Source organism: Alexandromys fortis, unplaced genomic scaffold (genome assembly GCF_014885135.2).
Source record: "Alexandromys fortis isolate MF-2015 unplaced genomic scaffold, M_Fortis_MF-2015_v1.1 scaffold_221, whole genome shotgun sequence".
NCBI classification, from domain to species: Eukaryota; Metazoa; Chordata; class Mammalia; order Rodentia; family Cricetidae; genus Alexandromys; species Alexandromys fortis.
The window spans coordinates 1,405,714-1,422,936 of record NW_026068096.1 but is presented as its reverse complement, the minus strand read 5'-3'; the positions used below and the strand labels follow the sequence as shown (position 1 = coordinate 1,422,936).

At 56.0% G+C, this 17,223-nt stretch overlaps 1 protein-coding gene across 1 annotated transcript; it reads right to left on the bottom strand.

Moving 5' to 3' along the window:
• Positions 1-8,851: 8,851 nt before the first annotated feature.
• Mex3d (mex-3 RNA binding family member D) lies at positions 8,852-15,913 on the bottom strand. The gene is made up of 2 exons (XM_050123407.1): positions 14,978-15,913; positions 8,852-11,059 (listed from the first exon to the last, which is right to left on the bottom strand). Exons 1-2 carry the CDS (start codon positions 15,774-15,776, stop codon positions 9,666-9,668), a joined length of 2,193 nt encoding a protein of 730 aa, XP_049979364.1. The 5' UTR covers positions 15,777-15,913; the 3' UTR covers positions 8,852-9,665.
• Between the last annotated feature and the right edge of the window lie 1,310 nt (positions 15,914-17,223).

The window sequence follows — 17,223 nt, the reverse complement described above, 5'->3', positions numbered from 1 at the left end:
AGAACAGGGTGAGCTTCCCCGAGGGACTGTCTTGCTAAATGACCTACCTAACGTGCATATTCCATCTGCCCGTGGGCGTCTGCTCAGTAGCGATCTGTGAGAATCTCCCACGCCCCGAGCCCACAATGGTGATTTATTAAAAATAAACTAACTACAGAATACATCAATTCCTAACCTCCCAGGACGATTTGTTTCTAGGCAGAACAAATGGACTCTTGCCCACTCTGCCGCCCACTGAAACTCTGGAATTTTCGTTGGAGGGGTTAGCGAGATCAAGAAACAAAATTACTGACCCAGGTGCTCTGATGCGTGCCTGTTTTTCCAACAAAGGTGAGGTGGGAGTGGGAAGATCAGAAGTTCAAGGTCATACCCAACCACGTGCTGAGTTCCAGCCTGGTCTACAGAGCAAGTTCCAGGACAGGCTCCAAAGCTATAGAGAAACCCTGTCTCGAAAAAACAAACCAAAAAATTGAAAAACAAATAAAACCTTCATTAAGTCTCACCTAACACTGCTTAGATTTGTGTGTCTGAAGAAAATCCTGAGTCTACTTAACATGAAGAACCAGATTGTTGTTTCCAACACTCAGGTCTCCCTTCTTCTAGTCTGGGAGCAACAGGTGACCCTGGACCACCTCATTGGTGCTTTCAAACACGTGACACCTCCAATCAGGAGCTAGGAAGGGGCCTGCAGCTGCAGGTGGAAGCTGCCATGGCAACCGTGAGTGCCAGTGGCTGTGTGAAATCCCTAAACGCTGGGATTCCTCATTATGTAAACTGTAGAGAAAATGGGGGTGAATTTGGGACGCTTGGCACAGACCAGTCATCCTCCTACTAGAAAAGCAGAGACAGGAGGCCAGCCTGGATAGCCTAGACTCCTTCTCTCAGGAAGCAAAGGAATCTGTGGTCGGGGTGGAGCCCCGCCTAGAATTCCTCCCAGTGAGGGCCGGGGGCGTAGTCGGAGTGGAGCCCCGCCTAGAATTCCTCCCAGTGAGGGCTGGGGGCGTGGTCGGAGTGGAGCCCCGCCTAGAATCTCCAGTGAGGGGCGGGGCGGAGGCATGACTCACAGCTGGCAGGGTGATGTCTTTCTGCAGGTAATCTATACGGGTCTGCCTCCCCTCCCCTTCGTATCACTGAGTCTCAATGAAGACATAAATCTATCTTGGTCTGCTTAGAATAAACCAGAATTGAATTTTCTATCTAGCAGGGTGGAACCTGGCATGCGTGTGGGAGGACAGAGGGGTACTAAGGGACATTTTGACCCAAACTGGTTTCACCTGGTGTTTCGCTGCTCCAGTCACCCGCCACTGGGGCCGGGTTTGGGCAAGGGAGCTTAAACTGCCATCCCCACACTCAAAGTGGAGGCCGAAGAATCAGGAACACAGGGTCATACTGGCCTAGGTTGTGAGTTCGAGGCCAGCCTGGGCTTCAGAAGGTGACTCCTTTGTCCTGGGGCCCAGGGTTTCTCCTGGTGAATCCTCCCTGTCTGAGGGGCCCAGACAGCTGGAATCCAGGATGAGCCTCGGCACCTAGACTGCAGAGCACCCATGTAGCTTGTTCTCCTAGCAGCACACGCAGAGGTCACTCAGGATGCGTGAAGAGCAAAGGCTGTTCTGCAAGAAGATCTGTGTTCCATTCCCAGCACCCACACGGAGGCTCACAACATCCCCTCTGGCCTCCACAGGCACCAGGCATGCATGTGGGCAAGGCAGCCATACACGTAAAATAAGTAAATCTTTAAAAGAAACACCCAGGAAACAGGTGGAAACAGGCAGGTGGATCTCTCTGAGTTCAAGGCCAGCCTGGTCTACTGACTGAATTCCATGACAGCCAGGAAGCCCTGTCTCGACAGAAAAAAAGAAGAAAAGAAAAAGAAAGAGAGAAAGAAAGAAAGAAAGAAAGAAAGAAAGAAAGAAAGAAAGAAAGAAAGAAAGGAAGAAGAAATGAAGGGACAAACAGCCCCTGGAAGCCCAGTGGTGCAGGTAGAGGGGTTCTCCACTCCTAAGAACGCTTTGGGACGTCAGATCTGTCACAACTCAGGGACACTGCTCAACACTGAGTAGGCCCAGGATTCCCCAAGGGAACAACCCAGACCCGTGTCCCTTAGCTCATGGGCGAGAGACTCTGTATTAATTATTAAAAACAAAATAATACTGGGCCAGCAGGAAGCCTCAGAGGGTGACAAGCATTCCCTCCAAGATTGAGTATATGAAGTCACTCTCCCTGCCACGCGGTAGGAGGCAAGACTCGGCGCCCACGAGTTGCCCTCTGACCTCCATGCACCATGGCATAGGCGCCCCCCCCCTTCTGACCACATTAGACCCCAAAGCCAGTGAGCTGTTTCCCGGGTGGCCCCAACCATTCCGAACTTGTCACCTTGCTCAGTATGGGGTTTCCACATAGACAGCACCCACAGACCATGGGGTGCAGAGGCATCACTTGGGGGGGTCATGGCGCCCCCAGAGATCCTGTGTGGCTGAGGGATCGCTTGGCACAGAGTGGAGGACCAGAGTTCTTCCTGCTCAGCACCCTATAGGTCCCAGGGTAACCTGAAATAGTGTTTATGGTGCCCAACCCAGTTAGCTCAAAAATCAAATCCATGGGTCAAAAACACCCCTTCTGTATAAATGATGGACTGGAGACTGTGGGAGCAGACCTGCACATAGATGAAGTGCCCGGGGGGCATGGTGAGATGGCTCAGAGGACCCAGGTTCAAGTCCCAGCACCCACACAGCTAGCTCACAACTGTAAATCCAGTTCCTGCTGGAGGAGCTGATGCCTCTTCTGGCCTCTGCGGGTACTGCATGCAGGTTGCACACGGAATACATGTGTGGAAAGCACGCATACATGTAAAATCAAAGTACGTTTATAAAACTGTGAATGGCCAAGGCAAGCTGAGTCTTTGCTGTGAGAGATTTAAAAACTGACAGTTTTGCCGGGTGTGACGCACACCTTTAATCCCAGCACGCAGGAGGCAGAGGCAGGCGATCTCTCTCAGCCTGGTCTACAATCTGAGTTCCAGGACATCTAGGGATACACAGAGAAACCCTGTCTACATACACACACACACACACACACACACACACACACACACACACACAGAGTTTTACAGACATCTAGTGGCTGTGGGGGACAGAGGGTGGATTCAATGCCTCTGTTTTCCCCTCTGTAAATTGAGGTTGATGATTCCCAGAATCTCTTGGGTAAGGAAGGACATCCTGTGTCCCCACACACAGTTGGGGTGGGACCAAGGCTTTCTTTGTGCCTGCTAGGCAAGTGCCCTCCTGCTGAACTCCAGCCCTGGCCCTTTGACAACTAAAATATTCACTAAGGGGCTGGGGAGATGGCTCAGAGGTTAAGAGCACTGGCTGCTCTTCCAGAGGTCCTGAGTTCAGTTCCCAGCACCCAAATGGTGGCTCACAGCCATGAGATTTGGTGCCCTCTTCTGGCGTGTAGGCATACATGCAGAGAAACACTGAATACATAATAAATAAGTAAATCTTTAAAAAATATTTTTTATTTTTTTTATTAATTAATATTAATCATTAATTTTACTGCTGTTTTGAGGACAGTGCCCCGGGGTGTACGGAGGGGAAGGGCAACTTTCTGCCATCATGTTGAACGGTTCTGGGAGCCTGCCAGCTGCCCCCAGAGCCGTCAAGACGGACCATCTTTTTTACGTGTTTGTTTTTTAGATCAAGTAGCAGAAGCTGGTCTGGAATTGCCAGTCCCGAGGGCCAGAATAAGAGTGGCACCTCATCACATCACCATTGCCCTCCGTCTGGAATCCAGCACACAGACCACAGGCGTTCCTACTGAAAACTACGACTGAAATCGAACGTAGCAGCACACACCTCTTTTGTTTTGTTTTGATTTGATTCTTGAGACAGGGTTTCTCTGTGTGGCCCTGACTGTCCTGGAACTCACTTTGTAGACCAGGCTGGCCTCGAACTCACAGAGATCCGCCTGCCTCTGCCTCCCGAGTGCTGGGATTAAAGGTGTGTGCCACCAGTGCCCGGCTTAATTAAAGTTTAAAACCCCATTCCCTACCACTGTCAGAGTCTGAAGCAAGAGAACCCCTGGGGACCTGGCTGCTTGGTGGGACCAGCGCGGCGACGCCGCCACCTCGCGGCAGGTTCTGGAAGTGCAATCAGTGGTTGCGGACAGGGTGTTATGTGCGGCTCTAGCCACATAGGGCGACAGAAGACAGCGGCCCGGTCCAGGGACAGGGTTTCTCTGTGTAGCCCTGGCTGTCCTAAAACTTGCACTTACACCAGGCTGGCCCCTGGGCGGTGAGTGTTTAAACACAGAATTCATAAATAAGTTGTGTGTATGTGCACGCGCGGGAGCCCGTGGGGTGGTCACAAATCGGTGGTGTCCTGAGGACTGAACTCAGGCTGTCTGGCTGAGCCACCTCACTGGCCAGGAGAAATATTTGTCTTTCTCCACCATTCATCGTGAAATTAGTATACGGAGCGAGTAAAAGGCTTCCCCCACTACATTTGAGCCCTAGTGGATGTAGCAGCCTTAGTGGGTTTAAGGATATTGCATGACATTAGGGAACTTCCACCAGGAAACGATATTACTAGATCAAATTTCAAATATATCTAGAGATGAAGAAGAAATGAAAATAGCCAGGTGGTGGTGGCGCACGTCTGTAATTCCAGCACTCAGGGGACAGAGGCAGGAGGATCTCTGTGAGTTGGAGGCCAGCCTGGTCTACAGAGCAAGTTCCAGGACAACCAGGGCTACACTGAGGAACCCCTGTCCCAAAAGGAAGAAAGAAAACAATAAAGAAGAAATAAAGGACTTGTTGGCAGAGATTCGGTGGGGGGAGAGAAATTCAAATATTCTCATCCCCAATGTCCTCATGTCACAAGACTGGGTCTCATGGAACCCAAGTCATCCTACCAACTCATTATGTAGCCCAGGCTGGACCTGAACTCCTGATCCTCCACCTCCGGAGTGTCTGGGTGCAGAGACTGGCTGGATCCTGTAACTGACCAGGGTGGTTTACCGGCTTTATTACACCTTAGCTACTGAGAGCAATTCGAGACACCCTGTGTAACAGTCCTAGCTGTCCTGCAACTAGCTCTTGTAGCCCAGGCTGGTTTTGAACTCACAGAGATCCGCCTGCCTCTGCCTCCCGAGTGCTGGGATTGAAGGCATGCGCCACCACTGCCCGGCCCACTGAGAACAATTCCGTGTGGGGGCTCCTGTTCCCTTGTGGTCAAGGATGCTCCCATGCAGTGTGTCCTCGCTGGGTCCTAAGACTGGGTACTTTTCTGAAGTCATTACTAAGTGTTTTAAGTTATTGGTTTTGCTTATTTGTGTGTGTGGGGGGGTGACACCTGTGGAACAGAGGATAAATCTGTAGGAGCAGTTTCCCTCCTCACCTGTGGGTCTTGGGTATCCAACGCCAGTCCTTGGATTTGGCATCGAGTGTCCTAACCCACCGAGTCTTTCCCTGGCTCGTTTGTTTTTAGGGTGTCACTGTGTCACCCCAATTAACCTGGAATGCACAGCAAGTCACTTGCTTCCCAAGTGTTAGGAGTTAAGATTTATTTATTTTTTTAAAGTGTGTGGTTTTGTTCACTTGAATGCCCAGTGCCCACTGAGATCAGAACAGGGTGTAGGATGCCCTGGAACTATAATTACAGACGGTGTTGGGGGATTGAACCCTGGTCCTCCACAAGAGCGGCCAGTGCTCTAACTACTGGGCTGTCTCCCCAGATGACCCGTGTGTGCAGCTTCAGAGGAGGAACACTCAGGAGGCCAGGGACCTTAGGGAGAGCCCAGCTGCCACGCAGCTCGAACCCACATGAAGCTGGATGCAGGAGCACAATCTCAGAATCCAACATTGGGACAGCACTGGAGACAGGAGACTTCCTGGGAGCAGCAAAAGACTGACGGTGAAGACGGCAGCTGAGCTGTGACCTCCGCAAGCACACAGTGGTTTTCCTGCACTCATACACAGAAAGGCTTTGTGGAAACTTGAAAGGGGGGCTGGAGAGATGTCTCAGCGGTTAAGAGCACCGGCTGCTCTTCCAGAGGTCCTGAGTTCAATTCCCAGCAATCACATGGTGGCTCACAACCATCTGTAATGAGGTCTGGTGCCCTCTTCTGGCTTGCAGGTATACACACAGACAGAATATTGTATACATAATAAATAAATAAATACTAAAAAACGAATAAGCCGGGTGTTGGTGGCTCACATCTTTAAGCCCAGCACTCGGGAGGCAGAGGCAGATGGATCTCTATGAGTTCAAGGCCAGCCTGGTCTACAAGAGCTAGTTCCAGGACAAGCTCTAAAAATACAGCAAAACCCTGTCTCAAAAAAAAAAACAAAATAAGGGGGCTGGAGAGATGGCTCAGTGGTTAAGAGCATTGCCTGCTCTTCCAAAGGTCCTGAGTTCAATTCCCGGCACCCACATGGTGGCTCACAACCATCTGTAATGAGGTCTGGTGCCCTCTTCTGGCCTACAGACATACACGCAGACAGAATATTGTATACATAACAAATAAATAAATATTAAAAAAAAAACAAAATAAATAAATGATGAAATGAATAAAAAAGAAAGCAAAGAAATATAACAGACTAAGGTGCTGGCTCAGCAGGTGACCTCTGACCTCCGCAGGAGTGCCACAGCTCGACCACTATGAGCCACACATGCATGTGCATAAAATAAGTCAGTCTTTAAATTTAAGTGAAAAGAAGGTGGGACTAGTGGTAGATCCACCCAACACCCAAACTCCGTAAGTGGTGTGCCACGGGTCGTCGGCTGCCCCTGTGCCCTCTCCTGTTTCTTACCCTAGGCCTCTTGTAGGTCACTTTCCAAACGGTGGATTCTTGGCTACCCGCTCTCCCTCCCCATGCACCCCCTCTGCAGTTTAACCAGGTCCTGTGCCCCTGGGTGACCCTGCAGCTGCAGCTACGCTCCCTGCTGCCCCCTCATGGCCTTTGGTGTTTTCTGGGCTGTGGGGACAGAGAGCCTCAGGGAAGAACAGACTGATTCTGCTATCTCAAAGGCCGAGGTCTGTGTCCTTGGGCGCATCCCCACCCTGTGGCCTACGGTGTAGTCTGACTCTCACTGTGGGCTCCTAAAGCTCCAGTCTCAGCCTCCGGAGTGCTGGGATGACAGGCCTGCACCGGCCAGCCTAGGCACAGCTCCAACCCACATCCAGCCTCAGCCTCCTGGGTGGCGAGGGGCACAACAGACACCAATCTCCCGGTCCCAGGATCTGGGACCTTGAGCCAGGATGGCCTCTAGGTTCTTTCTTTTAATTTTTGAGACGGGGTTTCTCTGTGTGGCCCTGGCTGTCCTAGAACTGGCTCTGTAGACCAGGCTGGCCCCAAACTCAGAGATTTGTTTGCCTCTGCCTCCTGAGTGCTCTTAGGAGGCTGAGACCGGAGGATTAGGAGCCAACAGTGAGAGTCAGAAAGTCTGAAGCCATAGGTATGGGGGATGAGCCCAAGGACACTCAGACCTGAGACCTCGCCATGCCCACCCAGGGAACCCCAGGTTCTTCACTGCTTCTGGGAAGCACCTCTAGGACATAGGGTCCTAGTGGAAGGTTTTGGGATTTATCTTTGTGTTGTGGCAGGGCCAAGGATAGCCTTCACTCAAACATCTCAGTCCCCTGGCTCCCAGGGTAGGATGAGGGCCTCGGGAGTGACTTCCTTTCGGATGCGGGGGTGGGGCAGGGCAGTGTCTCTGAATGCCACGTATATGACAGCCAGCCACCTCCTCTGCATGCCTAGCTTCCCTGCGGGCCCTGCCTCCAGCTGTGTATCAGTTACTAAAAGTTGGAATACAGCCAGGAAGAAGGCAAAAGTTGGGGCACTTTGGGGTCCTGAAGCTGGGAACAACTGGGGAGAGGGCATGTTTGACTTGATCAGGTGCAGGCAACTCTGCAGGCTGTGCAGTGTGTTCCGGTTCCCACCATGCTGGAATGGGCTGCGTGAAGAGCTGTCTTTTGCTTGTTTTTCCCGAGACAGGGTTTTTCTGTTGCTTTGGAGCCCGTCCTGGAACTAGCTCTTGTAGACCAGGCTGGCCTCGAACTCACAGAGATCCACCTGCCCCTGCCTCCCGAGTGCTGAGATTAAAGGCGTGCGCCACCACCGCCCGGCTAGAAGCACCCGTCTTTAAGCCATTTCTGCTCCAGTTAGGGACCCCATAAACTCATCGCTCACCAAGCTGCACTCTGGTGCTGTACTCACTTGTCACAAGCTCGGTATCCTGGGTTATCAGAAGTGTGCTGTCTCCCCGCCCACTTCCCATGGTCCCTCTCTGGCCCTTGCCTGGTGTCAGAATTGCATGACACCCACTCCACACATCACGCATGCCACGTTCTTTGTAGATAAACGGGTGGGGTCCACTGGCCAGCACCATCCAACTCTCTGGTCACTCCCTGCATCCTGCTGGGCTGACCTGGTGGGCAGGGCAATTCCAGAGGCGGACAGTGGGTCCCCCATTTCCTCACCAGGCAGGTAGCCCCCAGGGGCAGCTTGCCTTCATAAAGGGACCTGTTGTTATGCAGGGGGAACCAAAGAACCAGGTATGCACCAGTACTCCTTGCAGCCAGAACCTGTGTTTTGTTGTATTGCCCTGACTGTCCAGGAACTCGCTCAGTGGGCCAAACTGGCCTTGAACTCAGAAGTCCGCCTGCCTCTGCCTCTGGATGCTGGGATTAAAGGTGGTGCCACCGCCTGGTCAACTCCATTTCTTCACTCCAGACTGTCGGGAATGAGAGCCAAGATTTCACAGCTGGGGGGCAATGGAGCCAAGCACAGATGGACACCCCTATCCTCAGGGTCTCCGTCTCCCACACCACGTGAACGCCAGCGCTTACATATAGGAAAACAACTTTATTAAGAAGGCTGTCAAGTCCAAAAATAAAACTCTTGATACAATTTTTAAACCCTTAAATCAGTTCAGCAAATATATAATCAGTGATTTAGCTGTCAAAGATTAAAGGTTCGTTGCTTTATTTAAAATAAAATATATTTTAGTTCTTAAAATTTATTCCATAAAGTACGTATATCTAATATAAATTCCCTACATATACACAGGAAGTATGAAGTAAAAATAACAATAAAAAAAACCTTAAAAACTTTTTTAAAAAACAACAAAAAACTGCAACACTGAGTCTTAATTTAAAAAACAAAAACAAAACACAATAAAACAAAAGTTATAAATTTGTTGATGGGACACCCCTTGATACCCTCCCCTTACCCTCCTCTGGCCACCCCGTGGCTGATGTACAAAATGGTATATATTTGCCCCAAAAAAAGGGAGTGTGTGTCGGGGGGAAAAAGCCACCTGCCATTTTCTGGAAGTTTCTACAAGAATCCACACTGTTAAATCCAGTGAGAGTTGTAAATATCGTGTTATTTTTGTTTTGTTTTAAGATCATCCCGGAAACAAGGAGGGATGTCTTAATTAAAAAGTGCAAACAGGATTCTCCGGTTGTATTGTCACCGGCTCACTCAATACTGTCACTGGTCAAGAACGGAGGCGCTGCTGCTGGGCCGCAAGCCGATGGCCTCGGCGACTGCTGCTGGAGTTAAAGCTGTTTGTGACACGCGTGGGCCCCTCTCCCTCCCTACCTCTCCCCCCTCCCGCTTGGGGAAGCCAGGCCCCCCCCCCCCGTCGAGTAGGGGTGCACTAGGAAAAGATATGAATGGCTTGGGTGGCCGGCGTGCGGCAGGCGGGGCACTCGGGCTCACTCTTCCCGCAGATGCGGACAGCACAATCCATGCAAAAGAGGTTGTGGCCACAGGGGACCAAGGCGGCCATGGCCTCGCCTTCTGCGCACACCACACATTCGCGAGCCAAGGCTGCGGCGGGTGGACTCGGGGCTACTGCGGACGCGGAGGAGTTGGCCGCTGTGGTAGATGGCTTGTGGTTGCCCTCTGAGGCTCCGGCGTCCAGGGTGGAGGACACCGGGGCTGGGCTGGGCAGAGAGGGGGCCGTGGAGAAGGTGGTGCTGCCCGAGAAGGGTGGCAGCGCGCTCTGCGGGGGTCGCCACGGCACAGCACCTACTGGATCCGGGACGCCTCGACGTGCCAGCGGCAGCTCCAGGCTGAGTCCTCCGGAGTCGGGCAGCGTGGGCGAGTGGCGCGGTGTGGTGGCGGCCCCGCTGCTGCTGCGCCGCGCGCCTGTGTTGGGTTGCGCGGGTGCCCCATTAACCGCGGGGCAGCTGCTGAAGGCTGGCAAGGGCGCAGCTCGCTCGAAGGGTGCCCAAATGGTAGCTGTGGCAGGCACAGTCAGGTCCAGCGCCAGGAAGTCAAAACCAAAGTCACAATCCTCAGGGGTGGCTGTCCCCGTGGGGGCTCCTGGCCCGTCCCCACCAAACGTGAAGCCCCCATTGCCCGAGCCTCCATAGGGGCTGCTGGGACTCGGGTCCGGCAGGGGCGGCCCTCCACGGCTGCCCACGTAGAAGGGCTCGGGGGTGCTGGCTGCGCCCAGGGCACTGTCTCCACGCAGGCTGCTGGTGGCGGTGGGGGGCCTCCGTCCCGGGTGAGGTGCCTTGGCCCAGAGGCTGGCTGCAGCTCCCAGAAGGTCCAGACACACGTCGGTACCATTGGCGTGGAAGTCGCTGTCTGGCCCCGCGTCCGTGAAGGCACCGGTGCGCAGCGTGATGTGTGCCTCGATCTCCTCCCGAGCTCGGTCCACGTTCTCGGGCATCCCGGTCACTGCAAACACTGGCTCCTTGTCGCGACCGGGGGTCACGATGTACGTGTGCGTCCTTTGCTGGATTCGTTTAATGGTGGCACCCTTGGGCCCCACCACCAGCCCCACCACGCGGTAGGGCACTCGCACCTGGATGGTGGTCTGGCCGGGCAGGTTGGGGGGACCTGGGGTGGCCCCCGACAGCCCGCCTGCCTTGCTGCGCGTGGCTCGGATGAGTGAGAAGTGCTCAGCGGCTGACAGGATCTCCCGCTTGGCCATCTCCACATCCTCCTTGCGCCCGGTCACGATGAAGACCGGCTCCTCCCCGCGCACTGGCGTCTTGATGTAGGTGTTGGTCTTGGCGCGCAAGGCCTTGATCTTGCATCCTAGGAAGACGGAGACACATGACCCAGAACGCCCGAGTGGATACACTGCCCATCATATAGACACTATACAGACCTCCTACCCTGAGCCTCATTTCCATCTCTGGGCACAGAGGATCGGCCGGAAGAGCAAGCACTGCAGCAGGGTTAGAGCCGAGTCGGCTACCGTGTCTGAAGGCTGGAACCCCAATCGCCAAGACCAATACGGTGGAAGAAGAGAACCAACTCCCACCACTCGGCCTTTGACTGCCACACTGTCTTGAATCTGCTCCCCAGGGATGAAGGAATGAAGGAAACCGAGTGTAGCCTCCTCAGAATCCACACCAGCTGTGGCCTGACTGTGTCCCTCCCCGCCGTAGCGGAAAAGCAATAATCAGGATAACAGGGCTCAGAAGTAATGTCAGGAGCCTGCCGCCACCCTCACTGGGCTAATCGCAACGTGGTGGCACACTTCTAAGAGGCTGAGGCAGGAGGACTGCCAGGAGTTCGAGGCCAGCTCAGGCTGCCTGGCGACACTCAGTCCCATCTCTGGCATTGTTAAAGTGGAGGAGGGCAGGAGTTCACGGCGGGGCTCTACAGTGAGTCTGAGGCCAGCCTGAGCTAACCTGAGAACCATCAGGTCCAGACCCTCTAACGCCAGTGTGGGGGTGGGGGCTGAGGTGCAGAGATTGGGAGTGTCCCAGGGTCTCAGTCCGATGGCAGACTCCTGAGCCTTAACTCTGGGATACTCCAGAAGGTCCAGGTCTTTGTTTGTTTGGGGTTTTGTTTTTTTGTTTTTTCGAGACAGGGTTTCTCTGTGGTTTTGGAACTTGTCCTGGAACTAGCTCTTGTAGACCAGGCTGGCCTCGAACTCAGAGTGCTGGGATTAAAGGCCTGTGCCATCACAGCCTGACTGAAGGTCCAGGTCTTTGTTTGTTTGGGGTTTTGTTTTTTTGTTTTTTCGAGACAGGGTTTCTCTGTGGTTTTGGAACTTGTCCTGGAACTAGCTCTTGTAGACCAGGCTGGCCTCGAACTCAGAGTGCTGGGATTAAAGGCCTGTGCCATCACAGCCTGACTGAAGGTCCAGGTCTTTGTTTATGGTTGTAGACTGGGGACTCCCTTGGGGGCAGCGCACCTGGGAGCTGAAGCAGGAACACCGTGGGTGGCGCTCCTCAGGAGGCGGCAGGCGGCAGCAATGGGCCCACCAAGCCCTGGCAAGTGTGCACCAGAACGGGGTCTCAGCTATGGAAGTCACACCTCTCTCACAAGTGTGGCCAGTTTCCTGCCATTTCCAGTGCCAGGGGTTGAGGGCCTCTTTCCCCTTTCTTCTTTCATGGGACCCCCAAAGTGCCCCAGGCTTGCCCCTGATCTGGCTGCCATGGCTTCAACTCTTATACACTGGAAGGCAGGAAGGGACTGGGTGTGGTGGTAGAACCCCACTACCTAGGGTCTTCTGCCTCCGACTTCAGGTGTTTGAACACCAAGGGCTTACGGGACAACAGCCTGGTTCATACACCGTTCTATATAAAGAGCTGAGATTCAGCTGAGGGAGACGGTGGCAGCTAGGGGCAGGCATATGAACCTAGAAGGGGAGGCAGGAAATGAGGAAAGGACCCCCCTACACGCACACGCGCGCGCGCGCGCGCACACACACACACACACACACATACACACACTCCAGTCGGCAGCTACTCCTTGGCTGTGCCCACATGCCTTGATCCAGATGGTAGCCTTAGGTACCAAGAGGGTACAAGGAGCAGGACATGTAGCACACACCAGTCTGAGGCTGAGGAAGGTCTGCCCCAAGATGGAGGTCAGCCTGAACTACAAACACACAAACAGCTGGGACTGTAGTAACGAACACTGGCCTGGGTCCTGGTTCAGAGGACTCCCCCCAAACCCATGAGTGACTGGGGGCGTGGCCCCAAATACCCTCCAACCCATTCTACATCTGAAAAGACTGAGGCTATGGACAGCATGGTGCCAGGGGACACCTTGGGTCCCTGTTCAGGTGTGGGGACACCATGGAACAGGAACCGGGCAGGGGACAGCGATTGGTGACCTGTTAACTCAAGCTAAGCACACCTGGGAAGTGGGATCTCAACCGACAACCACAGTGATCAGATTGGTCTGTGGGCATTTCCATGAATGATTGATGGGGGAGGACCCGGCCCTCGGTGGGTGGAGCCACCCCTAGGGTGGTGGTCCTGGGTATAATAAGAAAGCAGGCTGAGAGAGCCCTGGGGGCATCTCTGTGGTCACTGCCCCAGGCCCTGCCTGCCTTCCCTTCCTGGAAGATCAAAGCAAACCGTTTTCTCTCAGGCTGCTGTTGGTCAATGTTTTATCACAGCAAGGAGGATGGGGCTGGGCAGAAGTGGGGCCGGCATCGCCTTCCACATTCAGGCATTCAGGGTGCCTTCCCGGGGTCTGAGTCCATTTACTCAGTACACACTTGTGTCAGGGGGAGGGGCACCCCAGCGGGCAGTGAACTCGGGGTCGCTAATGACATCCCAAAATCTGGGTCCCAATTACATGTAGGGACTGAGCACAGAGGCCCTGGATTTGATCAAGGAGGACCCACCTCCAGGAAGAGGCCGTAGTCAGGTCTGGGACAAAAGACTACAAGCCTTGGCTTCCACACAAGTCTACGGACACTGGACGAATGTGGGAAGCTGGTCTCAGTACGGTCAGGGAGACACACCAGGAGGAAGACTATGTGGGAAAACAGCCCGGGGTGGCAGAGGCTGCCTACACAAAGGGACCCATCCCCACCCCTTTGCCACTTTTAGCCATGAGCCCCCAGGCCCAGCACATCCATTCTCAGCAGGCACAGAAAGGACGGTAAAGGAGGAGCAAAAGGGCAGGAGACACTGGTTCTGCCCCACCCACCTGTAACTAGGGAACGAGGTCGTGAGGTGCCCCCACCTGCTGGAGGGGGACAGCTGACCTTGCAATTCAAACCACACACATCCCCATGGGCTACAAAGGGTCCAGGGATGCCTGAGCCCCACTCTATAGTTCTTACAACCAGGTGGACCCCCCTGTCAGTCGGGGGTGCCCGGCGCAGGCTACTGTGGGTGTGTGAAGGGCCAGGCACTGCCCACCACCCTCCTGCCCGCCCCAGTAGCTCAAGGGCCAATGAGCAAAGGCTGGCCTGATGTCACCATGTGAATCTCAGCCTGGCTTTGGAACAAAGAGAACAATGGGGAGGACAACAGAGACACTTCCCAGCTCCCCAGTGCTGCAGCAGGGACCCCTATATCCTGGGTAGCTAGAATTCCTACACTCTAGGCCTATTGGGGGTCAGTATGTCAAGATGGGCTCCAAAGGGCTACACCCCATGGGAGCGCTGCAGCCAGGAGGTCCTATAAATCCCAGTTTCTCAAGCTCAGGGGATGGCCTAGGGCTAGAGTTCTTTTCTCAGGCTGCAGCACCCTAGTCTGAACCCCTAGGGAGATGAGGGGTGCACCTTCTAAGCTATTACACATCTCTCCTCACCCTCCGGGCACCTTCCCTGGGCTACCAAATCTGAACTGGCCCCGCCCCACGTCTGTGGTGCTGGTGGGGGCTGGAGCACCCACCGCCCGGCCCTGGCTGCCACTTCTGGGGGGCCTGTGTTTTAGGGTGTCCCCAGCTATGGCACATCGACTGTGATTGCCCCCAGGAACCCAGACAATGGCGGCGGCAGTGTCCACAGCTTGGGCTGTGCCCAACTTCTGCAGCAGCCGGCGGCTTTGAACAAAGGCGCCAAGGAATCTACCGAGGCCCACCCAGAAGCCACGCGGGGCGTGTCCCGGGGTCTCCTGGTCACATCCACTCAGGATTAGAATAAGTAGGAGCTGTTCCTCCCCCCCACCCCCGTCAAACACACCCCCCTGGCATCTATCAACGAGGATAAGCAGTAATCCTGCAACTCCCTCCCCTCCGACGGCAGCCACTCACCCTGACGACCCACGATCTCCGCGACATGCTCCGAGCTGGGCACAGGCACACACTCGGTCATGTTCACGCTCTTCTTGCGACTGCCAATCACGTTCAACTGCTCAGCCAGCAGCGTCGAGGGACCCAGGGCGCCCGGGTGTGGCGCGAAGCTGGCGAACACGTCTGGGGGAGATGGCCGGGGGCTCACGTCGGGGTCCAGAAGAGGTAGCCCGCCAGGGGCTACCGAGGAAGCCACGGCCATCGTGGGTGCCAGGGCCACCGAGTGTCCCACAGTCACTGAGGGTGCTACGGTCACTGAGGGTGTCAGTGCCATCGAAGGTGCCACAGCCATGCAGGGCGCACAGGTCACAGAGGATCCAACGGCCATCGAGGGTGCACTGGTCACCGACGGTGCCAGGGCCATCGAGGGTGCACCAGTCACCGAGGGTGCCAGGACCATCGAGTGTGCACCGGTCATCGAGGGTCCCACGCCCATCGAGGGCTCACCAGTCACCGGGGGCGCCACGGCCGCCTCGAGCTCGTCGGGGGGTGAGGGCTCGTCCTCCCCGCGCTCCGCCGCCCCGTCCGCGCCGCGCGTCGCCGTCCCCTCCTCATCTCCGGGGCGCGTGCCCCCCAGCCCGAGCGCGGACAGCTGGTCCAGCGCCAGGCGCAGCGCAGCGGCCGCGTCGTCGGGCTCGGGTGGCGGCCGGGGCGCGGCATCCTCGGCTCCCGCGAGTGCAGGGTGTGGATGCCCAGGGTCGCCGGCGGTGGTCCCGGTTCCCGCCCCGCCCGCGTCGGGCTGCCCACTGGAGCCCGGCATGGCTTTAGCGCTCGGGCCCGCGCCGCCGCCGCCGCCCGCGCCGCCCTCCGCGTCTGCGAGCTCGGCCGCCGGCCGCCGGCATCCAGCGGCGGGGCGGGGACGGCGGCGCGGGGATGCTGCGGGGACGCGGGGCAGTGGCGCTGTGGCGGGGCTGACGGCGGCTCCTGGGCGGCCGAGGCGGCGGCGGCGGCGGCGGCGGCTGCGGCGGCGCGGCGGCGGCGGTGGCACGGGACGCTCGTGCCTCCCTCCCTCCGCCCTCCCGCCGCCCCGCCCCGGCCCCGCCCCGCGACGTCACCGCGGCCAACAATGGGTACCGCCGCTGCGCATGCGCGGGCCGGAGGTCACGTGTTCGACCACCTTCCCCCCCCCGCCCCCCCCCAGCGCGCTCGCACGTGCGGGTGGCGCCGCAGGTGGGTTGCCTGAGCCGTGAGGACTCAGAGCCTCGTCTTTGCGTCCCGAGGCGTCTGGGGAGGGTGGTGTGCACCAGGGGCCCTCCCCATCACCCCTGGCCTCGCCAGTGCGCGCCAGGGCACCCTTGGCACCTCTGTCTAGGATCACGTAGCAGTCACCGTTTCCCCCTGCCCATCCCACTCTAAGATACAGATGGCGTCTCCTCTGCACGCAAAGTGTGGCGTTCCTCTCCCGCGTCTAGCTTCCCAAGTTGGTCCCCGCCCTTCGAAATCAGAGAATTCCTCCCGCTTGTGCCTGGGGACTCTAGGGACCCTCCGGCAGTGAGCACCTCGCGGACACAAGGTGTTTTCTCTCTCGCACCTCACTCTGTCAGCGCAAAGGTCCTTCTTCCCTCTCTGCCCTGCCCTCCAGAACCCAGAGACTTCTCTCGTTTGGGGTACCATAGTGCTTCCCGTCCCCCATATCACCCCTAAAGTCATGACACCTTTCTCTGCGCCACAGGGTGGCAGTCCCCTTCTCGTGCCTGCAAGGCACTTCTAGCTGGTCTTCCCTGAGCCGGGCCTCTATCCAAGTACATCTAATGAACTGGGGACCCTTTAGATGACCCTGCCTTCTGGTATCCTGCTAGTGCGGGCCTCTGGTCGGACACCTCTTGCCATGGTGCCTGGCCAGCCCCTCAGGGTCCTTTCCCAAGTCAAGTCTCCTGTCCTAACACCTCATCCTCCTTGGGGATGGAGGTGAAGGGGACTGTATACCCCCAGACTTATACATCATCCCCTGGAGGGGGGGGCTTCTGGGGTGAGTAGCTTCCCACCAGCCACTGCCCACAGTTACCCGAGGTGCCTGGACTCTGCAGGATGGGAATCTTGTCCCCAACTGGTGCACACACCTCGGCGTTCCTGTGTGATTTCTCACGATGAACTGAAGGAACAGGATGGGACCTTGCTTGGGTTCCTGCTCCTCAGCTCCCTCAGCCACAACAGGGCCTCCTCTGTTCGCGTGTGTGTCATCCTGTCTTTGGCTTTCGGTTACTTGT

What these genes read in the sequence shown, in the direction of transcription:
- Mex3d (XM_050123407.1), bottom strand. Translation starts at nt 15,776, where the DNA reads ATGCCGGGCTCCAGTGGGCAGCCCGACGCGGGCGGGGCGGGAACCGGG. An exon ending in GGAGATCGTGGGTCGTCAGG is followed by an intron (nt 11,060 to 14,977) that starts GTGAGTGGCTGC and finishes CCGTCTTCCTAG; the next exon opens with GATGCAAGATCAAGGCCTTG.